We start from the raw sequence: 25,059 nt of genomic DNA, 5'->3' as shown, positions 1-25,059 counted from the left end.
AGAGAAGGGGTGGGAGTTGGGGAAGGAAGGAAGGAAAAATAAAATAAAATAGAGAAAACAGTATGTTTTAGAGTGTACAAATCATAGCAGCAGCAGATTATTTATAATCCATATTACTACCAAGGGCAGCAAGCTTCATCACTGTGTTTCAGAGCCTTATCTGGTTAAGCCCTGGAGTCTCAGTTGATCTCCCAACAAATGATGGCTGACAAAAGTCAATCCTCAGGTAAGGTAGACACTGGGTGGGGATCAAGGAGGGAAATGACCCAAACACTGGTATCTGGACATCATCCCTTGAGACAAAGGTCCCTGGGAAATGAAAGCCTGTATTTTTCATTTTCCTTATATAAAGCCATATAGATATGGGAAAGATCTATTTTTCCCATTTCTGCCTCAGTCTCCCAAATGACTGAGATTATAGACATACAACACTGAGCCCAGATTTTTCATACAGATAAATTATTTTTACCTTTTCATTGATATCTGTAGCTTTCAAAACCACCTCTTCCATTATTAGCTTACAGGCCTCTTCAACAAATTTTTCTCCAGTTTTTGCATCTGTTGTAGGGCCGTTCAGTACAACCCCATCCACAAGAACAGCACTCTTCTTATTTGGAACCATCTCTTGCTGATCAATATCGCCTAGAAGCACAAAGACAAATTGTGTTTGAGAGGTAATCTATTTATTTCATACAGTGAAACACAGGCAGGATGAAAAAAAATAAAAGAAAAAGAAGGAAAAAAGAAACAGGATCACTACCCCAGCTCCAAGTGGTATACCTTCTTTTAATACATGAAGGTACCATTAGAGGTATTGAAATCAACAATTTCTTATGGTACCCAGTGGCATGACAGAGCTAAGGAAATTTCATAAAGCTTATGATTTGTGGGTAAGTAAATCAACCTTATTATCTGTGCTACTCTATGCTAGGCTGAGTTAGCACATGGAGTGAATGACCCCTGTTCAGTATAATTTCAGGTCTGATCAGGAAGGGTGCATTGTATGCAACATTTCCCATGCTGAATGATGATGAAGTTGCAAAAGTAATGTCTTCCATAATTAGAGATTTGGTCTACAAAACTATCACACCTAAAAGAGAGTAGAACGTTTTCTGGCATTCCCAAACATATACCAATGATTGCCATCAGATCCCTTCCTTAGATACATTCCTCCTCCCTCCACAGTAGGGTGTGTGCTAAAGGGAGGGGAACTAGGCATTTGGAGAAGAAGAAGGAGAAAAAGAGGCCTTCAAATTTTACCTGGAATCAACACCACTTTTATTTTGTAAGTAGCCCTTTGAAATATAAAGCATATTTGTTCTAACTTTCAGAATCTGGAACACTGAGTAGATAAATCATACAACTGAGGTAGCAGGATTAGGTCTATATTTCCCTAAGCAAATTAACTCAGCATTTCTGAGTCCTCAGAGGAAACTCTGTCCAGAAGTAAAGGAAATGGCACCTGGCCAGATACAGATTGTTTTCCTCAAGGAAGCAATAATGCACTTCTGCAATGGAATACCAAATTGAATTTTATAAAGTTCCATCCTGTATTTGATGTATCTGAATTACAGAAGGAACTGAGAGGGATCATCTGGTCACCTTCAAAAAAGTAAATATTGAAATCTTTTTTTTAAAAATTTTTTATTGTTGGCTGTTCAAAACATTACATAATTCTTGATATATCATATTTCACACTTTGATTCAAGTGGGTTATGAGCTCCCATTTTTACCCCAAATACAGATTGCAGAATCACATCAGTTACACATCCATTGATTTACATATTGCCATACTAGTGTCTGTTGTGTTCTGCTGCCTTTCCTATCCTCTACTATCCCCCCCTCCCCTCCCCTCGCCTCTTCTCTCTCTGCCCCCTCTACTGACATTCATTTGTCCCCCTTGTATTATTTTTCCCTTTCCCCTCACTTCCTCTTGTATGAAATTTTGTATAACTCTGAGGGTCTCCTTCCATTTCCATGCAATTTCCCTTCTCTCTCCCTTTCCCTCCCATCTCTCATCCCTATTTAATGTTAATCTTCTTCTCATGCTCTTCGACCCTACTCTGTTCTTAGTTACTCTCCTTATATCAAAGAAGACATTTTGGCATTTGTTTTTTTGGGATTGGCTAGCTTCACTTAGCATAATCTGCTCTAATGCCATCCATTTCCCTGTAAATTCTATGATTTTGTCATTTTTTAATGCAGAGTAATACTCCATTGTGTATAAATGCCACATTTTTTTATCCATTCATCTATTGAAGGGCATCTAGGTTGGTTCCACAGTCTTGCTATTGTGAATTGTGCTGCTATGAACATCGATGTAGCAGTGTCCCTGTAGCATGCTCAAGGCAGAGAGAGCTATCTGCTTTCTTCCTAAAAGACTGGCTCGCATAGGCATGTTTCTCTAAACGTAAGTACCCGTTTCCTTTAGGTATATGTAGTTCTTGGTCCGTTTCTCCATGAACTAAATGTCAACATCTGCACAGGAAGATGGTTCTATTTTCCTTTCGTGAAGCATGCTGTTTAGCATCAGGGAGCATGGAGGAGCTCAAGAAAGGCAAACACAGCACACATATTTTGAACACATGCATGGAAAGATCTTGGTAACATGGGCTCAGGTCTGTTTCAGGTACACATTGCTGTATTGTAATTTGTTCAATTTAACCATGTGTCCTCTTTTAATAAGTTATTCTTAAGGGAGAAGGAGCAATGTAAACACTTTAGTAATTTTTTTATTTATTAAAAAAAATAAATGACAGCGGAATGCATTACAATTCTTATGACACATATACAGCACAATTTTTCATATCTCTAGTTGTATATATGACCCTCTATGGTAGTGACAATGCTTTGTTCCTGAGAGTCCCTCCCCTCCCTGAAGCTCACAGCCAACTCCTGCAAAAAGAATGAGAAAAAAGCGAGTGGTAGGAGGGTGTGTGAGCTTGTCTTTAATAACGCTAGACTTTTCACATGTGCAGTTTTATAGCAGAAAGATGGGACAGAATGTGCACAGGATCGTACAACAGCGAGGGGGGTGACTAAAGGCTAAAAAGTCAACATGGGAATCTGTATCTCAAAAGAAAGGTTACTGCCTACTCAAAATAGCCCACCACAAAAATGATTCTGGCAATCTAATCCAGATCGTCAACCAATATTTATCACAAGCTCTGATTTGATCATATTCTCTTCTTTTTTTAAAATCAGTATCCGTCTCCTTCTTATAAGGTACTTTTGGTTGCAGAAATTTACAGAAACAAATTTTTACAGTGTTTTTCAGAATTGCACCTCTCAACATACCTTCCATCTTAAATCCACCTAAACATGCTGAGAGCCTATTCAAAACAAAACAAAACAAAACTCTCTAAATATATGTGCTTCAAATAATTCCATTCTTATGGAGGGCTCCAACTGTATTAGCATATACTAAGCCTCAGATCATTTTTTCCTCCAAGTTGAATGTTCTGGTAAAATTCTGCAACTTTCTAAACCCTTTCATTTTGTTATTGACAACTACAAATGTTGCCCACAAAGGCCCCAGATAAAACTGTCATGGGAAGAGCCTCCAATTTGGGGAAGACCGAATTGCAGCAAAGGCTCAATCTCGCATCCTCCTACTAAAGACAAACCATCCAGAAAACTCCAGCGATGAATTTCGGTTTCACCCTTCACTTTCACTTATCTTTCACTTGAAAGGATGCATTTGACAGGGTTTAGGGGCAAATGTTGAAGCATTAGAATTGAAATTTTAGATGGAAATGCTCTGTATCCAAAGGTACTTTCCCCTCAAAAAGAAAATGGTGTTTTTTTGTTTGTTTGTTTGTTTTGTTATTTTTTTCAGGTCTTGAAAATAAAATAGGAAAGAGGGCAATTATTCTGGGAACCTTGGTTATGTCAGTAGGCAGTGCTATTATTAAGCACACAGAAAAAGGCTTTTTTAACCTCATTAATAGGATTTCAGGCCTTTATTGCCCAGGGAATAACAGCAACTCCAGCTCTTACCTCTCAGCCTGTCCTTGTCCCTCCCATCCACCCCCTGTCTCATTTATTCTTTGTCTCTCCCTCTTTTCTCTCTCATACATACACACAGAAGATAAAATAAAAACTGTCAAACACCCACTTCCAAACAGAATAGCAATGAGATTTAAAACATCAATGTCTTCACATCCATCAACTAAAGAAATCCCTATAACTCACATAATTAAGAGAAAAATACTACGGCAAGTCTATGAAGAGGGGGTTTGGATTATCTATTTTCTCCATACTCAAGCTTTATTCTATTGCCAAATGTGATAACATGCCTCTGTTTCCCCTTCATTTGTCTGGTTTGGGAAATACCTCTGGAGACCTCTAATAGGCCAAACTGAGTCCTCTGAGGGTGCACATCCCGGGCTTTCTTTATAACTGCTAGAGTTAATGGTGGTATTTTTTGAAGTCTTTTAACGGGAAGAATCTTCCAGGAACTGCCTGCTTCTCCTACCACCTTGGTCCAAACCATCATCCAATGCTGGGATCACTGCAGTCGCCTCCCAGTTAACCTCCAGCCCCCACCCGCTCTCTTCATGACCTGTGGACTGTTCTTACTGTAGCAGCCCCTATGTCCCTGTGAGGCGATGTCACATGATGACTCCTCTACTCAAACCATTCACAACCTCTCATCTCCCCAAACTGAATTCCAAAATCCTCACAAAGACCTCCATGCCCCACACGAGCCCATTTCCCCATTATCTCTTCAGCTTCTGATCTCCTCTCTTCCTGAGTCTTCTAAGCTCACCCAGCTCTTTCACCTTTGGTCTCATCTCTATTACTTAAAATTCTATTCTTAACCATCAGTTTCTGAGGGGGCCTTCCTCGGCAATACTATATGATGCCATAACCCCCTCTCTCTACTACCTTCTTACTCTACCTTGACTCCAGAGCAGGGACCACCCTGTGACATGTGATACCTGGATGAATTAATGCATCTGTTTAAACCTCTGTCTCTCCAGAAGGGGTTAAGCTTGATGCCAACATGAGCTTGGATCTGCTGGTTTCACCATTTGTTTCTGCAGCACCCAGAACATTCCTGGTAGTTTGAAGGGGTTTGGTAAGTATTTGCTAACTCTTAATCAAAAGACACTTGCTCTGGTTCCTTCAAACAACCAGTGAAAATATGCTCTGAGATGCCACTGCAGGTTATCTGAAGGCCTCTCTGATTTGCCTGCAAAGGGAGGAGCCTGGACTGAACCAAGCAGGAGACACCCTTGGCTGGGATGCAAAGACACAGAATAGAACTGATGGGCTTGAGAAGAGATGGAGTGGGGGCTAAAAGAACTTGGGAACAGAGTCAGGAGGTGCACCTGAGTCCATGGTCTCTGTATTAGAAAAGGAGACCACACAAAAAAAGACTCTCACTTTCCTCCCCTCTTCTCTGTCTGCTCACTGTCCTTCTGTTCTCTCTCTCTATTTTCCTTTGGGGGTCATTTGACTTCTGAAAATCAGTCCATCAACTATAGTCTCCACCCAGGAATCACACTGCCCTCTGAAACTAGTCAATCCCTAAACACTTCCACTCCTGCATTTCTACCAATATCTCAAATCCATCCTTTTGAAAACTGTACATAAACTCAATGTTTGCTTTGTTCAGAGGATGCACAACTCTCTCTTACTTCACAAACATTGAATCCAGCCTCCAATATTGTTCCAAACATTTAGAAGTGGCCTTTCTCTTTGGCAAAGAATTGGATGAATGAATAGAGATGAAGCCTTAAAACAACACAGAGTGGGTACTCACTAAAGTTAGCTATCCTATAATATGAACTATCTCAAGAAATGTTAGTAACTGTAGTAAACAGTAATAATACTTATTAAGTACAGAAATCCATAAAGGAATTTGCATGTGGTGGCAAGCTATGATAGGACAAAGGGAGGTCTTCTCAGAATGTTCACATGGCCAGTACAACAAACTCTACACCAAGAGGCTGTTAAGGTGTCTTTTGTGGAAGAGGTGGATGAGGGGCCACAGTGGCCCCTGTGAAGAGAGAAGGACTCCTCCAAGTATTTGGGACACACAAGGGCTGCCAAGTAGATCAGCCTCCATTGGGTGGGCACTTATCTATACAGCTCACCTTGTCACTTTCCACTGTGGTTATCTGTGTAGAGGTTTTCTTTCTTGTTCCAGATTGTTAACTCCTACAGGGAAAATATTCACATCTCCTGTTGTCAGAGTTCAGTAAACTGGTTTTCACCAGCTCTCTGAGGACTGACTGCCTGACAGTATAGTTGTCTTAGAGGTCATGTCATCTAACCTTCTCAGACAACCCCCAATTCCCCTCCACAACCCAGCAGTCTAGACATTAAGAGACCTAAATTCTGCTTAGTCACTCCTGAGCTCTTTGATCCTGGGCCAACATAACTTGTCTATATCTCAGTTTCCTAATTTATACAATGAAAGAAAAGTACTGCATTAGCTTCTAGAAGTCCCTGGAGGAAGACGTAAAGATTCAGATTCCTGGATTCCTACCCCAAAAGGATTCAGTTCTAGGTGGAGCACTCTAACTTATACCAATAATACTAAAATAGACTAAATAAAGTTCAGGTGGCTTTGGGAATCAACAATTCTGGAAGGAACTTATAACCTTAGAAGTCCTTCCAAACTCTTCCCTCTTCAATGGTCTGGTTTCTCTCTCATCCTTAATAATCATGCATTCATTTCAATAAACATCTATCAATCTCCTACCACGTACCAAATAACAGATAAGGGAAATAGACTGAAGCCTCCAATTGAGTAGCCCAATGTCTCACTGGCAAATGAAGTGCTGAACAATTATAAGACATGTATATAGTGCTTTTTACGTGCCAGGCTCTGTTCTAAAAGTCTAATGGATTTGACAAACTTAGTTGTAACAAAAATTTCAGTTAGTGACTCAGTTTTATAGGTAAGGAAACTAGGGCATGCAGGGTTTAATTGGGTTTAATTGATTTTCTCAAGGTCATAGTAGCAGTTAGTAGTGACACTGAGGTAAACAGGGTACTGCAGTTCTGTGAAGGAGCAGTAGGTTCTGTTTTAAGGACATCTACAATTCGCAAGACAATATTAGGAAGTAACCAGCAACAGCAAGAAGAATTACACTCAGTTCCTGGCTTCGGTGACTAAGAGCTCAGAGGATTGAATAACTGCAGTAGAAGGTAGGAAGTGTCAAGTGTCATGAGAAAGACACCAAGAAAGCATTTTAAATGTAAATAATGTCGACATTTGGGGCTAAGGCCTGAGCTTATAGGAGAAGCTGAGGTGTCAGGAAGGACCTCTGAATAGCAGACTTGTCTTCTAGAATATCTGTGGTAATAAATAGTAATAATTTTGAAACCTCATCACTTCTTAAACCAGTGACTCCACTGACAGCTGGAATGGTCACAAAGCTTCTCCCAAGACTGACTTCAAATATGCATTTGTGTCATTTGTACAAGATTTTACAGTAAATGAGAAGACAAAACAAGTCTAACTTCTCTTTATTGGGACTCTAACTCAAATATGCAAAACTTCTATTAGTTCTCATCTCAATTTCTCATTTTTACAGTTAAAAGTGCTCCAGGTTTTTTTCTCAGTAGTTTGCGATAGCCCATGATACTTACTGTGAGCCAATTTGCTTTTATCTTATAAAATGCTGGGTAGCACAACTCCAGGTGGGGCCTCACCAACCCTAAATAGAGTGAACTCATGGTTCCTGTCCTCTGGTTACCATGATTCTGTTAATGGGCTCCTATTAGCACCCCAGTGGATTCCAAAGCTGAAGCTTTGAACTAGGCAAATCCTGGCCCAAATTCTACATCTGCTGCTGTGAACATACCCATAATATTTAACTTCCATGAAATTCATATTTCTATTCTGGTAAATGGGGGAAATTGCTAGGCTATTACCTTGAGTCATTGAAGGGGTCAAAATGTGGTAATTCATGCAAGACACTTAGGAAAGTGCCAGAAACAGTGTAAAAGAACTCAATAAATGGTAACACGACGAAGGCGACTAAGTCCATATGGATTCTATTTTGGCATGCACAGACGCTATTGGCTCAGGTAGAGGTTATAATTAACAGCCTTCAGTTTTTATCAGAACATCTGCCAATAAGAGCAAAGTACCCCCATCCAAGGCTTTTTAATTGTTAAGAACAAATTAACAATAGAAAAATAATGTTTGCTTCCCAAGGACAGAAAAGGAGAAACAATGGATCCAAAGTGAATCCCAGCAACCTGGTTGGGAGGCTAAGGAACTCTTCAGAAAATTCATGCAAAGACATTGGAGATCAATGAAGTCCTGAGGGTTGGGACCTAGAGAGCCCAGTAGATCAGACCTGGAAAGGCTGAGAAGCAAAGTCTGGGGGAAAAGTTGGGTGGTAAAAACCTATTGTGTATCAAGCACTCAGCCTGGTGCCTGGGGATAGAGAAGTAAACCATACAGAGTTCCTGTTCCCATGTAGCCAAAAGTCTAGACAAGACTGTTTAGGGAACCAAGGCAAAGGAAAATCAAAGTTAAAAAAAAAATCAAGATACATCTCTCTGTTCAGAAGATTTCTAAGTCAGGAGCCCCTCCTAAGCCCCTCCCTACCTCGTTTTATGGATATAGCCAGTGCAGTAAGACTCAGTGCAGTCAGTGGTGTGCCTTTTCAAAGGCATGTTTGCATGCCTTTGAAAAGGCATACCACTTTTAAGCCATTTTGCTGAAAAATAAACATACCAATGAGAGGTAAATCTGTGGTAAACCTACAAAGAAGAAGACTACAGGAAATAAAAATTAAGAAATAACAGTGATGCAGGGCAGTTATTTGTGATTTGTGCAATGGCAAATTAGCTCCTCTAAACCTAGCCCTGTGGCTGGGGAGGATCAGAGAGCAGCAGGCTTAGGGGCTGAACAGCTTTCAGAGTGCAACATCAGATACAAAGTCAAAGAAGAAAATGAACAAATGATAATACAACTTTAATTATCTGGGGGGGGGGCTACCTGCAAAAGGGGGGAAAAGAAATGAAAAAGAAAACAGAAAAAGAAAACCTAAATCATTCCTTGAGACCCATTTTAGGATTGAATTCTTCTTAGCTGAAATGCACAGAAAACAGATACTTTTTTAATTTATACTTTCATAAAATATTCATGGAATATCAGTTGAATTCCTACTATGTGCAAGACCTTGTGGCAAGTACTATGGGAAACTCAGATATGAATCAGACACACAGATGGTGACCTCAAAATCCAATAAGAATTAGATATGTTTGCAAATGCTTGGAATCCCACCACAGAAGAATAAAGTATGATCCTTGAGGTCAGACAAAACATACACAGAAATTTCAGAGAAGAGTATTGCTTCTAAATGTGAGAAGCAGAAAGTTCTGGGCAAAGTGGCATTTGAGAGGGCTCTTCGTTCAGTCACTCACACATACTAATTTACTGCCCAGATTGCACAGGACACCATGATGCATCTATGGCTGAGGAATGAACAAGAAGACAGGCCAATTTACATTCAGATGAGGTAGATGTGAGATGCAGGTAGTAAAAATGCAAACATATGAATCATTAGGATAATTGTAACTCTGATAAATGCTTTGAAGGAAATTACCTGACTTGATAAAATAAGGACAGGGAGCTATTTCAGATATGTTTAGGAAGAAGTATTTCTACAGACGAAATATTTGAATTAAGACATGAAAGAGGAGGAACAGATATGAAAAGAAATGGAAAGGAACTGGTCCAGGAAGAAAGAGCAGACAATATAAATACTCAGTTAATTGATCTTTTTAATAAATAAATAAATAAATAAATAAATAAAAAGATCAGCATGGCCCAAGTGCAAGGACAAGGGGAAGGAAGGAATAAAATGAGATTTGCAAAGACAGACTAGGAGCAGGCCAGGTAAGTTTGTATTTTACTATAAAAGAACAGGCAGTCATTTGAGAATTCGAGATAGAGGGCTGATATGAGCTAGTTTACATTACAGAACATTACTCTGGGGGCCGTGTAGAGAAGGGACTATCAGAAGATACACGTGGAAACAGAGAAATTGCTTGGAACGCTACTGCAATTGTTCATGCAAGAGATAATGGTGACTTTGGTCTGGAAATCAGCCATGGAGAAGTGAGTGAAGTGATACAACTGGGCAGACATTTTGGTGGTAAAACTAAAAGGACTTGCTGAGGAATTGTACATGGGGGTCAAGGAAACAAAAGAATCTAAGGTAGCTATCAGGATAGAGGTCTGGGTAATGGGTTGATGGTAAATGGTGGTGCACCCTATATTGACATAGGGCAACACCAGAAAAAAAGCAAGTTAGGCAAGGGTGACATGTGGGAGATCAAGATTTTTGACTGATTCATAGGAACTGGTGATAACAGGGTGGAAACAAAGATCATGGCAAGGACATTCAAGACATAAAGGGACATTTGTGACATAAAAAGCAATGTCAGCCTGGCATGGTAGCGCATGCCTGTAATCCAAGCAGCTTGGGAGGCTGAAGCAGCATATCACAAGTTCAAAGCCAGCCTGAGCAACTTAGTGAGGCCTTAAGAAACTTAGCCAGACTATGTCTCAAAATAAAACATTTTGGGCCTGGGGTTATAGATCCGTGGAAGAGTGCTTGAGGCACTGGGTTCAATCCTCAGCACCACATAAAAATGAATAAAGAGATTGTGTCTGTCTACAACTAAAAAAACCCTTTTTTTAATCCAAAATAAAAAATTTTAAAAAGGGCTGGGAATGTGCTCAGTGGTTAAGCACCCCTGGGTTCAATCCCTTGTACAAATAATAATAATAATAATAATAAGAAGAAGAAGAAGAAGAAGAAGAAGAAGAAGAAGAACAACAACAACAAGAGTGGCAGAAAAGTATGTGTAGACATACATGAGTCCAGAATGCTTTAGGAGCCGAAAGAGAAGGCATGGAGACCAATCTTACAGAGAGTGCAGAGGCCCTGGCGAGTCTGATGATCAGGCAATAGGAAGCCACTTAGAACTTCTGATGGGATGAGAAGAGTGCTTTAGAAAGATGAAGTGGGTATTGGTGTGGAGTTCAGATGGGAAATCAAGAATTGGAGGCAGAGAGATGTAATGACAATAATACAGACCAGGGAGAGGGAGGACATGAACTAAGTAGTAAACAGGATAGAGGTTTGTATTTATTTTGTACTTTCCCCTATAAGAACATATTGGAATGAGCCCAACCACTGCTCATGGAGAGGATAGCTTTTCTGTGCTCTGCTATAATATTTGGGTGAAATAGTGAACAAAATAAGACAAAGGGAAAAATCATTTTGTGTATCAATTTCTCTCTTGCAGAGCCCAGATAACTATATAACCTTTCTGGGAGGTGGCATGTCCCCATCACCCAGGGTTTTATTTTATGAGATCCTGCTGGGTTAGCATGAGAGATACCCGTCAGATGATTCAGATTCTACTGAAACCCCAAGTCATCTCCTTAACAAAGGACCAGGTCCATAAAAACCACCGGCTCCTCAGAAGGCCATCTCTGAACAGCCACAAAAATAGTTCTCTGGCAGTGGACACCGAGTGCTTGGTGAGCCATAAACCCTATTTTACTTTTTTTTTTAAATTTCAAAAATGGTCTTCTTTCAAGGGCACCAGGCCAGCCATTAGATACCCTTTCTGATATTTTCAGGGGAGTTTTTCTGAGACATCTGTCCCAATTGTTTGAGCAAAGAGGACTTGACAATCTATACATGATGCTTGTCATATTATTGACAGGTCTCTAAACCACCCCTTGCCACCCCACCTTGAAATCTCATGGGTTTCTCTGATGAATAGCATTTCTCTTGGAAGGCCTTTAAGGCAGTGGGCACCGTGAGAAAACTGGACTTGGCATACATGCTGGGTAATGTCATGCCCATCCTTCAGCCCCAGCTGTGGATGATATGGGGATAGCTACTGCACTATAGTAAGGGACTTTTCCTGGGAGCTGTACTCACTCAACTTCCTGCTCCTCCTGGTCACCACCACTATCCTGTGAGTCACAGCATTTTCCTCCTCTGCCATCTCAGCTGTATGTCCTCAATTATTCTTCTTCTTATTTCTTGTCTACAGATACACGTGGAATACTAGATTTCACTCATGGCTTTATTCTGTTTTCTGAGCTGCAAGGCTGAGTGGCATGAATGCTCATTTTCAGTTTGCTTGTTTATTTGGAGACACTCTTGGCCTAGTTAGCATTTCAAATGAAGCCATCCTTCCCCCAAGACCTGGTCTCTGTAAGACTGTCCGTTGAATGAAGAAAGATTCCTTGTGTTGGTACCTCCAAGTACTCCATCTCTACAGAGTTGCTTTGGTTCCTGTATTCCCAAGATCTCCAATTCCATGTGCTTCCCCAGATCCTCCCAATATACTCTCCCTCTTGGACAGAAGAGTCATTCTGGGGCTGGGGATATGGCTCAAGCGGTAGCGCGCTCGCCTGGCATGCATGCGGCCTGGGTTCGATCCTCAGCACCACATACAAACAAAGATGTTGTGTCCACCAAAAACTAAAAAAATAAATATTAAAAAAAAATTCTCTCTCTCTCTCTTTCTCTCTCTCCCCCTCTCGCTCTCTCTTTAAAAAAAAAAAAAAAAAAAAGAAGAATCATTCTGTACTCTGTGAAACTAGAGAACCGTGACTAATACTCTAAGTAACTTGGACTCTGTAGCCATTTACAACTAAGGAAAATTAAAACCATCTTGGCACGTAACTAAGCAAGTCTTGGAACAATGAGAGTTTTTCATCATTTTTTATTGTTCTCCAAAACTTAAAGGTCATTCAGTTATTATCACAAAATAAGTATGGTGGGGTTTTTTTGTTTGTTTGTTTGTTTGTTTTCTGTTTTGTTTTAACATTCCACTTATGTACAATTCTGGATGCTTGAGGTCAAGGAGTGTAGAGCCGTCTTCATGAAAAGAGTCCAGGCCGATGCTGCCAAACAGAAATATAATGCAAGCCACAGATCCAAGCCACTTGGATAATTTTATCTTTCTAGCAGATCTTCTAGTTGTAGTTTAGCATAAAGAAAGCAAAACTATAACTTCACTTACAAAATAATAACAGTGAATCTTTTATGGTTACTTACAATGAACCACGTGCAAAGCTAGCACTTCATATGGCTCATTCCATTCCATTCCCAACACAATGTTTTGATGAAAGCATCTTCATTAATTCCACTTTCCAGATAGAAAAGCTGAGCCAGAAAGATGAAGAGAATGGTCCAAATCATACAGCTAAGCAGTGACAGAGCCAGAATTGGAAGCCAGATAGCCAGAGTCCGGATACCTTGTTAATAATTATCACATTCTGCTTTTGTTTCCCAAAATAGGCAAGCAAGAAGATATTGCTTCCTGTGTCTCATCAACCACGCTAAACTATTTGGACACATATTTTGTACTCTTAAAGCAATAAGCAATTATCTGGGAAGTATGTATTAAATTGCAACGTGCTGCAATTTAATATCTAGTTTTAAAACCAATTTGCTCAAGTGTTGACTTCAGAATTTTAAATGTATTCCATTTAACCAGCAATTTAAGTGAAAATTTAAATAAATGCTATAAATGGGTGCCTAATTTGCATGATCTGTTGATTAACTCTGATGTGGGCCTCATCTGTGCCTAGGGTTGTAACTTATGTCTAGGGCTTTGGCAAATCACTTTCTAGGCAAGAAAGGGGGCAGTTACTTTTAGTTCTTCTGCACCTTGCACTCACCTGGGACATTCTTGTGTGGCCACCCTCAGATACAGAAAACCCACCAAAACTCCTTGGTGAAGTTACTAAATATGGTTGTAAAAAACACCGAGAAGCTGCTTGGAACAGCAATAAGATCTCTCCAAGGGGTACCTTTAAATACAAAGTGGTCTAAACTGCCTTCTGAGAAGAGAGGACTACTCTGTCACTCTAAGGGATAATGAACAACTGAATTGTGAGTACCCAGAGGGGCCAGAGCTGAATGGCTCAGTGAAGTCAGGCAGAGGCCAAGGATGCCATCAACATCTTCCTTCTCATCTTTTACATCATGCAGAATCTACCTCCTCAGCATAAAATTAGAGCAAATCTTCTAAAACTCTGATGCTGCCTGAGAGCCACCACAGTGATGATAGGTGGTGTTCCTCCAGTGACCAACATGGGAACTCTGGGGTAGGTCCACGCATCTCTGTGCTGCCCTAGTGTTGAAAGGTAGAGCATTCACAGAATAGCCCATAGCAGATGGCAACCACACTGGCATGGGTTATCCCTCTCAACTGAGACCCATCAAAATAGGAGTTTGGATCCATCTAGAATATATCCCAAGGATTTTTTTTAAATCAATTATGTGGAGGAACTTGGGACCTTATAGAGCTTTACAAACACGTGTAGATTATTTAGCCAATGTTCTCCCTTTGAATTTGTGGGAACTGGGGTTTAAGGGTACAGGGCTGTTGATGCTCATGAAACTCCTGCTCCAGGCCTACCGCATCCACTAAGGATGGTCAACACTCCACCCCTCAAGAGCATCTTGAACTATTCATTTCATGTCATCATAGTCACCACTTATTTTGGGTTATGTGTCAGATTTCTGGCAAGCCTCTTATAAATAGCTGGGCACTTATCCAATACAACAACCGCATAAAGACACAAACAACTAAAACGCACTTGGATTAAGCAGGAAAATAAATTATTGAGAGGTCATATCAGTTATCTCTAGTTGTATTAAAAAGGGCTCCCAAATTTAGTAGCTTAAAGCCAAAATAATATGTTCATTCTTAGGTGCTGGCTGGGTGATTTTGCTGGTCTTTCCTGGGCTCACTCACATCACTGTATTCAAATTGCTCACTGTCTCAGAGCAGAGCTCAGTGGGGAAGACTGAGGTGGCTGAGCCTCTCTCTCTCCATGTGGGCTTTCATTATCAAATAGATTAGACTGCTCTTGCTCACAAATTTGAAGGCAGCGAAGGAAGAAGTTACAGAGACTCTTGAGGTTTCAGATAAGATGTCACACAACCTCACTCCTGCCACATGCTACTGGTTAAAGCAAATCACAAAGACAGCTGGATTCAAGGGTACAGGAAAACAGCTCACCTCCTGCTGACTGATGGCAATGTCCAATTGCCCAGCGGTGTGCTTGCGGGGAAGGAGGACCTTTGAAGCCATGTTTGCAATCTGTCGCTCCGGCCTCTCACCATAAATCATCCATTTTCTTCTCATCCACAAAATATACCCCTTTCCATCCTGAGATCTCCAAAACTCTCGTATCCCATTATAGAATTAGTCTCAAAATTCAAGAATTCACATCTGAATCTGCCTGCAGGCAAATAAGGCTGCTCAGCTGCAGCTGATCTTGGTCCAGCAACCCACAAACGAAAAACACAACACCACGCCCAACATACAATAGTGATTCAGGACATAGCAACACCACAGAACTCCCAGGAAAGACCGGGAGGCACAGGGCAATCACCAGTCCATCGCAGTTCTGAAATCCAGCAGGGCATGTATGGCACATGGTCAACAGGGTCAAGTTCTGCCCTCTGTGGTGGTTTCCTAATCCATTTTTCTGTGTGGCTCTTGGCTCTGCCTTCTGGCAGAGGTGCAGCAGAGGTACAGCCTCTCCAACAACCTCTAAGGTCAAATACGGTAATAGGTACCCATAGGCATGCCAGCATGCTAAGGCTGGTCCTCCCTCTCTTCTTCCCTTATCTCCATGCTTGGATGTTAAGCCACAGACAGGCCAGTTACCCGGAGAAAACAGCTTTCTTTCTCCATCCCCTTTCACAGTCATGGTTTGTCAATCAGACATGTCTGGATTCCCAAATTCCCCCGATAAGATCCAACTTGGCTGCCCTTGCCAGTTCTTCTGTCAGGCTGATTAGTGACTGTTCTCTGATTTCCAAGTCCCCTTACAGACCTTTTTCCTTGTTAGATTTTATCATTTTTGTCTAAAGTCCAGTTCCTATAATAAATTCCTTATTCCATAATTCCATCATTCTCTTTACTTGGATATTTTATTGTATTTAATCTTCACAACAGCTGTACAAGTTACATACTAACATCTCCATTTTACACTTGAGGACACAGACTCAGAGAAGTTAGGTAACTTGCCTAAGGCTACATAGCTTAAAAAAAAAAAAGATGAATGGTATCATTTGCTTGTTTCTGAGTTGCAAAGACTCTTACTGTTGCTAATTTCATGGCACCAATCCTTTAACATCTGGCTTACAGGGCTGGAGGTGTAGATCAAGGACAGAGCATTTGCCTAGTATGCATAAGACACTGGCTTCAGTCTCCAGCACCAAAAAGAGGGGAAAAAAATAAGACTCAACAATATTTCTGAATGTTGAACACTCTCAGGAGCTGGAGCTGGTCTGAGGTGGTTTTAACACTCTTCTGAATGAGGAGCTAGGAAAACATCAGCTCATCACTGACAACGCAGCAATAGTTATCAGGGACATGGTAGGATGGCTGGTCAGCTGACTCATACACGTGCCCGTATGGGAACCAGCCAGCTTCCCAGGGCGGCCATCTTTGTGTCTTTGCCTGCGGGCTTTCTATTTTGATCAGAAGCTTCTCTTCCTTCTCACATGTCAAGTCTGAAGCTCTGAAAAGTTAATACCACACCTCAGCATCCCTTAAACATAAGTGATAGTAATGAATGTATAAACCAGGAGTCACTTGTCCTTCCGATGAGACAGCTCTGATGTGTGTGCTCTTGCCTAACACCTGGGGTTACCCATCAAGATCAAGCCTCAGTTACTTCAGTGACATTTACTTCATCATGTACCCTTTGTTGGCTGCTTCCTTGGGATCACTTTACCAAGTAACTATTTATACTCAAATCCTCCATTCAGAGTCTGCTTCTGGAAAGCCCAAATCTAACAAACAGTTTCTACTTTTTGAATGCCAGTGAACCAGAGAGATACTGTTTTACACACATGAATGTTTTGACATTTTTTTTTCGGGGGGTAGTATTGGGGATTGAATCCAATCTTACTTTGAGACAGGCTAAGTTGCCAAACCTGGCCTTGAACTTGTGGTCCTCCTGCCTCAGCCTCCCTAGGAGCTGGAGTGTGCAGTCCCATCCTTGCTTGCATAAATCTTTATGACACCCTATGAGGCAAGTATCATACCCAGCTCTACAAATATGGAAATGAAGATCAAAGAGATTTCTTAATTCTATGGAGATCACAGAGGTGGCAAAATAAATAACAGAGCTAATATTCAGACTATGATTGATTTCATTGTTTCTTCTTCTTCCACTAAACTATGCAGCCTCTTGCACCCGGGAGAGTGGACTTACATATGAAACAATAAAAGAACAATTAACTGCTAAGCTGACATACTGTATTGAACTCTTCGAGGCAAAACTGTCATCACACTTACATTCCACAATTACTTTCTAAAATTCTCTTTTGTTGTGCCATCAACCTGAAAAATAAGGACACTGACTAATATTACAAAATCCAATTGTTCATAGATTTTCCTTCTTCTCTTTCTCTATTTCATACAAATTAGGTAGTGAAATACAACTGGGCTGATGGCATCACAGAATATACCAGGATGAAAATGCATATGAAGGAAATATGTTGCTTGGGTGTATTTCTTTGGCCTGCATAGCATTGAAAGAACACATATATCATAAAATACCAACTAAGTCTCTATTGACTTTATAAGTCAATACAAAGTATTAGGAGATCAAACAAACCAACATCCAGAGTGCCGAATTGGGAATAGTCTTATCAGCTAACAACTTTAAACAAAGGGAGCGGTGCACAATATATTTAATGGGCAAAAACTAGAGTGTGGAAATTAAAAGTTTGTTGATGCTGTGGCTAAATCATCAAAACGGATGTTAATATTAATGATGGCTGACTAACATCAAGTAATTTAGATAGTTGTTCCGAAATATTTAGGATTAAGCAACTTCTGAATGCTGAAATTCTTAGCCATGCACCAAGAAGTCTCAGATGCTGGTGGAAAGAAACATAAGTTCCAAGTCTGATTTAATCAGTATCTTGCAGGGTTGGTTTCTTACTTTTAATTAGCTGCCTTCACGATATGCAAATAAAGAAGGTTCTGGAATCTGGGGTGGGAGAGTCTTCGCCCTGACTCTGACCCTAAGTAGCTCTGTGACTGAAAGCACTTGAACTTCCCTGGTTGATGCTCTCAGTCAAATGATGCTCCACAGGACGCCATGACCCTCTCACAAGAATCCCACGGCTAATGCCCATTTTTCAATTAAATTGTTCTTCACATAATTAATGCAGATCACATTCTATCACTTCTAAAATGATCTTCATCTCTGTTCTGCAGAACCACAAGCTTCTGAAAAACCAGGATCTTCATGGAGGTGGCTCAGGGCAGGAAGTAGAAGAAGTAAGGAAGAAGATGAGCACATGCTCTTCAGGCCCATGAATCTTACTTTAGCTGTGGAAATGCTACTTTATCGCTAGTCTCACTATATTATTATGTTTAAATAAAGAGTTTGTAGGCAGAAATGAATATATGAACACCTTGGTTTAAAGTAATAAGATGACTGATAGACATTTGTCACCCATCTTTTTCCCTCTTAAAAAATGGAGAACTGATCTACTAAACTCACTTACCACAGACCCTTCAACAGCAGATCCAAGACCAGCTTTGCACATATTTCTCTTGGACACCTGAATTCTCCAAAGACAGTGCCAGTGGCACTGGCTGCAGAGATGACTGCATTTATTTTAAGGCTATTTGTGGTGCCGTTACTTTTATGACGCTAAGGTACACAGAGAAGATATTGTATCTTTGTTTTGATCTCTATTTAATCTTGCCTTCCTCATGAGTTCCCATTGCTGGAGAGAGGTAACAAATTTACGTTATTGAGTCCAATCTGGTTAAAACTGGATCAGATATAATAAATTAAAAGGTCCTTTTAAGCAATGGACTGCTTTTCTGTTTGAAAATGTTTGATATCTCAGATTTCCACCCCTCTCTTTCCTATTACTCTTCTTGACAGCTTCTCGGTACACAAGGAGAAAGGACTGTCTCACTCAAGTGCAGGGGGAAGGAAGAGAGGTGGAGCCCTTGGATTCACCACACTGGCACCTTCCTCTCTGGACAATCTCTCTTGTCTACATCATTGCTCCTTCCCCACCGGGTGGTCATGGCTGAGCACACTTGTGTTCTTTTTTCTCCCACCTTGGCCAGAGGCTGGCAGGACTTCCTGGCTGAGGTAGCTTCACCTTGGCTCTTGGTGATGGGGTAGATCACTCTGGGCTTATGCCCATGACTTCTGTCTCTATCCTCATCAAAGAAGGACCCCTGGGAGAATCAAGGGGACTTGATTTAACCATCTTCTAAGATAAAGGGATCTTTCTGAATCACTATCTGAGGTGCTCAAGCAAAGCTCTCTCTCTCTCTCTCTCTCTCTCTCTCTCTCTCTCTCTCACCAACTTCAGTGAGCCACCATCTTGGCATTGACCAGGCTACAAGGTGGCGTGGCAACAATCTGTTGTTGCCTTCCATGCTTCCATAAAACTACCACACGCACTAACCGGCTGGCTTCTTGCCTTCCATTGAGCCCAAAGTAATCTGACATGGAGACTGTGTGGTATATATTCACTTGTCTCTTTCTTGCCTCAGTTTTTCTCTTCCCATTATCACCTCACGCCAGAAATGGAGAATTTTTATGGATTTCTTCTATGTCAAATATTCATTTCTCTTGACCTTAGCCTCATGGATAACATGAAAGATGCACCAGAATATATTCTCTGGACTGTGGTTCAGACCCCATAATTTTTTCTATCAGGCTTAGTGGGTTAAAGGGAAAATGTAAGAGTTTAGAAATGCTACCTCAAGGCAATAGCATGGCTTATAAAACTATCACTTTGTTTTGAAACTCCTGTTTTGACTTCTGGGATATAAACAGCAACTATTTTCCTCTTTGCATTCTACTTACAAGGTTCATAATCTCCCAGGCAGAGAGCTGCTCGCAGAGGGGAGCAGGTACTCAGAAAGGCAGCAGAAGAAAAACACAGTAACATGTTCATGAACATGATATTCAAAAATATCATGTCCATGGGTTATGGTACAAACTCAGCAACTCTGCAGATACACTAAGAACTGAGCTATAAACTCAAATAGGTAATGTTTATGAATGTAAACACTATCTCAATAAAGCTCCTTAAAAGTCATTTAAGGTGGAGAAAGGAGTGAAACAGAATTGCCTACCCTCCTGTAAGCTGTACTATTGACTCTCAGTGGTGCTATTCATGGGAGCAGTGGGAATAGAGAAGGCAAGGGACAGGCACTGTCCTCTCCCTAGGTTCAGAGATTAGTCACACTCCCAGTGTGGTTTAGTGAGCTTTTGAGCTGTAATTTTCCTTCAAGCTGGGACTTAATCTGTTAACTCTGGTTACATATGTATCTTCAGTCATAAAATGTTATCAGTTTCTTCAATTCCTGAATGTGAATTGTAACTATGCAACAATTACAGAAACATTTACATAAATTTTTTTTTCATTTTCATACACTTTGTATAGAAGCTTCTTATCTAACAAAACCAAATATCTGGAACACACAAAAGAATACAGGAGAATGAAAAAACAATACGACAACGTTGATGCAACAGACACCTATTAACTCCTCTTACAGAGGCTCTTCACATCCCACAGAGAGGCAATCTACATCACATGCAGCACAATCCTATCCTCTTGTGGCTTAAACTCCAGAAGATGACATGATGCCCAAGCTTGTTAAAAGCAATACATTACAAGAGGCATAGCGAGTGATGCTCAAAGATGCTACTATGACTAAGAGAAGAAAGTATAGTTGACACAGTAGATTGTGCTGAAGGAGACAGCAATGATATAAAAGAAGATACATGAACCATGAATAGCAAGCTAAGGGACAAACAGCAGGACACCTCTTGGAGTATTACAATATGATCAGTGCTTACATTGACAATGCCAAGATGCACACACAAAGGTTAAACTTGCTCAGGGAGTGCTAATGTTTGTTGCCTCTACAACTCAAGTGGAAATTCAATTGCCAATGTATGGTATTTGGTGGTGGGATCTTTAAGAGCTGATTAGGCCATCAGGTCCCTCCCTTATGTGTGGGACTGCTGATGTTATAAAAGGGCAAGTTCAGCCCTCTTCCTCTCTTTTGCCTCTGCTTTCTGTCTCAGGATTATACACCAAGAAGGCCCTCGCCAATTGAGGGCCTCACCAGTTGAGTTGTAAGGGTCTTTTACATATTCTGAACATTAACTCCTTGGCAGATATGTGGTTTGCAATTACCTTCCATCCTATAAGTTGTCTTTTCACTGTTGGTTATGTCTTTTGATGTACAGAATATTTTTAGTTTGATGTGATCCAATTTTGCCGCAGTCCAGCTGCAGCAAAATAACCGGGGGGTGACGAATAACTTGTGTATGTTGATACAGCAGGAGTGGAAGCCGTTTATTGCAGGACAGGAGTGGTATTTATACATTCCACACAGCTTATCTAATTAGCATAAACTAGATACATCAGTCAACCAATAAGGAATCTCCACACTTAATGGCTCGCTGGTGTTACTTCACAAATCACTCCCTCTGGCATTTTGCCAGGCGCCATCCAGACTTGTTTACAGACTCTAACATTTCTCTGGCAAAATGCCAGGCGCCATCCAGACTTGTTTACAGACTCTAACATAATTTGTCTATTTTTGCTTTTGTTGTGAGCTTTTGTTGCCCTATCCAAGGAGTCATTGCCAAGTCCTATGTCATGGAGTTTTTCCTGTTTTAGGAGTTTTATAGTTTGTGATTTTTCATCTAGATCTTTAATCTGCTTTGAGTTAATTTTTGTATATTGTGTAAAGTAAAAGTCCAACTTTGTCATGTGAATATCCGGTTTCACAAACCCATTTATTGAAGAGACTGTTCTTTCCCCATTGACTGGTCTTGTTGACCTCATCAAAGAGCATCTGTCCAAACATGTGAAGGTTTACTTCTGGGCTCTCTAATCTATTCCTTTCATTATGTCTGTCTATATGCCACAATACCACTGTTTCAATTATTTTGTCATTGTATTATGTTTTCAATTCAGAAAGTGTTAGTTAGCTTTCCTTCACTACAACAAATACATGAGGAAAAATAATGTAAAAGCAGGAAAGATTTAGTTAACCTCACTGTTTCAGTGCTTTCAGTCCATTGTCAGCTGGTTCCATTAATTTGGGGCTAAGGCAAAGCAGAACATTTAGGTGGAAGGGCATGGCACAGGAGAACAGAGAGAGGAAGGGACTAGAGATGAGATGCACCCACTCTCTCCAACCAGCCTTCACAATCCACGGTATTCAACATCTCCCAATGATCATTCAGCCATGAATCCCTCAATGGATTAATTCACTGACGGGGTCAGAGCCCTCATGATTCAATAACTTTCCAAGAACGTCCACTCTGAACATGGCTGCAATGGGGACCAAGCCTTCAACACATGTGCTTCTGGAAGAACATTGAAAAACACAGAAGTGTGAGTCCTCCCACTTTGTTTTGGATTTTATTTTGTTGTTGTTTTGTTTTGTTTTCAAAGCTGAAATTTCATATAAATTTAGGAGTCATTTTTTAAAAATTCTACCCCAAAATATCATTGGCATTTTTGTAGGAATTGTGCTGGATCTGTAGGCTGCTTTGGGTAGTATAACTATTTTAACATATTGTCTTCCAATTCATGAACACAGGATGTCTTTCCAATTATTTGTGTCTTTCATTTATTTGAGCAATGTTTTATAGTTTTCAGTGTTCAATTCTTCCACCTTCTTGATCTGATCTATTCCTAAGTATTCTTTATGACACTACTGTAAATCATGACTTTTAAAAATAAAAGTTTAAATGCTTGACTTTTATGGAGATTTGCAATGAGACAGCCTGCTGTGGAACACACCGCTGATAACCCACAGGAATTAGTCCACTTTATTCTAAATATCCTATTTACTTACCCAACTCCAAATGCACCCATGTCTCAGTCTACACAATCTTCCATTCCACAGTCAATAAGAAACCATAATTGGTCCATAAAGATGTATTCCATATTATCCTTTTCTGTCTGAGAACCAAAACTAGCTGGGTACCACCCCCAGCTTGAAGTGACTTAGCCATAGTAATCACAGACCAGATAATTTTAAGTAAACTACTTAAACCACAGCTGGGATTTGGTGGAACCTCAGCTGGAATAGGGGAATGCCTGCCCTGTGACAATCTTGTTCCATGAGAACTTTGCAATATTGTTCATAAAATGAGAGTCAGGCAAAAACCCATAGTAGAGACTCTGAGATTCATTTCCTGAGCAAACTGCAGCACAGCCCTTAAAACAGTGGTGGAAAAGATTAACATTAAACAGAGACGAGTGGGGGGAGAGAAAGGGAGAGAGAAGGGAAACTATGGAAATGGAAGGAGACCCTCATTGTTACACAAAATTACATATAAGAGTTTGTGAGGGGAAAGGGAAAAAAAAAGGGGAGAGAATTAAACAACAGCAGATGGGGTAGAGAGGGAAGATGAGAGGGAAGGGGAGGGGGGATAGTAGGGGATAGGAAAGGTAGCAGAATACAACAGTCACTAATATGGTATTATGTAAAAATGTGGATGTGTAACCGATGTGATTCTGCAACTTGTATTTGGGGTAAAAAATGGGAGTTCATAACCCACTTGAATCAAATGTATGGAAGATGATATGTCATGAGCTGTGTAATGTTTTGAACAACCAATAAAAAAAAAAAGAAAAAAAAACCAGTGGTGGCACAAATAGGACCAACTACAGTTCCCTAAATCCACCAGAGATGAAATCTGTCCCTGTATAAGTTTAGGGAAACATCTACCTCAATCACTGTAACTTAGCCAATAGAAAAAAATTCTATCTCCCATAGTATATTTTTCTATTGCATTGTCTACCTGAGTTGCTTCAGTTCTGAGCCAGAAGAATCTTGAAAACAATTGCCCCTTTTCAATTACTCTATTAAGAATGATAGAAGTCAAAGGTTTTCCTACCTCATTATACAGTGTGTTTGTTATTTGGTTTAGAGGATTTATTTTAACTAAGCCACATTTAGAAACATACTCCCCACAGAGTACCATGCTTATTTACCCATACAATTCAAGGCAATAAATATTTATTGAAAGAGGAATGTAGGACATACTTGCCTTTGATGTGTCAGGTATTTTTATATAAGCTCTACCCATGAATCCTCACAAAAACCATGAGGTAAGTAATGTCCCTTATAGCCTCACTGTATTTGGTGTGTGAATGGACCTCACTCCTATTACTCACAAATTGAGCTTCAGTTTACCTGAAATCAAAACTCAAAGCCTGGCTTTCCCCCCTCACAGCCCTAATAGCAGCCCACGGTTTGCCCAACAGCAGGTATTGGATTCCATTCAATTGTTTAAGATGGCCATTTGTCAAAATGTTGAATATTTCCAGACATTGCATTTCCAAGAACTCATACTTTTGATGCACTCCTGGGCAAATTTTCAACTTTCTAATATGCCTTACAATACTCTCAATCCTTTTCCAGAATGGTAGGTTTCCCCTAATTTTTTTCTTCTGTATTTTTAATTAATTTTCAGCCAATTGCTTTGTGCTCTGTCTTGTTTATTATAAAACAAATTATTGAAACAACATAAGTGTTCAGTAATGGGAGATTAATTAGAACAATTTCAAAATCCAGTGTAAGGATATTTTGGGACAATAGAAGTGACATTCATGCCTGTTTAAGAAAGATGAAAACCAACCCAAATGAATACAATGGGAAAGTCTGGCCTAAAATGAATGAGAAAAACATTTAAGCAAACAAAAACCCCATCCCAAGCCTCTTCTTCCACATTTTTTTCTTTTGTAAAAAAGCAATGCAGACTCACTACAAGCAGAAGGAGCTAAGAAAAATCCATGATCTATCCTATTATCCACAAGTAGCTTTAATCCCTAGATACATATTTTTTCAGTTCCAGTTCCCTATGTATAAATGGATTATTATTTTCCAATTATTATTTTCCATAGAGCTCTTGCTCTATGCACTATTTTGCAATTTACTATAATTTAAATAATTCTCAACATGTCCATTTTTCAAACAAATCCTTATTTCTAAATA

The 25,059-nt window shown here is 40.1% G+C and overlaps 1 protein-coding gene across 1 annotated transcript in view; it reads right to left on the bottom strand.

Annotated features, from left to right (window-relative positions):
* The window catches only part of Gadl1 (glutamate decarboxylase like 1), a 168,144-nt gene that overhangs the window by 134,855 nt on the left and 8,230 nt on the right, over window positions 1–25,059 (bottom strand). The window contains exon 2 of the mRNA XM_048795378.1: window positions 470–642. Coding sequence (XP_048651335.1) covers window positions 470–642 — 173 coding nt within the window. The remainder of the gene's footprint in view (window positions 1–469; window positions 643–25,059) is intronic.

Source organism: Marmota marmota, unplaced genomic scaffold (assembly GCF_001458135.2).
Source record: "Marmota marmota marmota unplaced genomic scaffold, marMar, whole genome shotgun sequence".
Classification (NCBI taxonomy): domain Eukaryota; kingdom Metazoa; phylum Chordata; class Mammalia; order Rodentia; family Sciuridae; genus Marmota; species Marmota marmota.
This window is presented reverse-complemented; position numbering and strand designations above follow the sequence as displayed.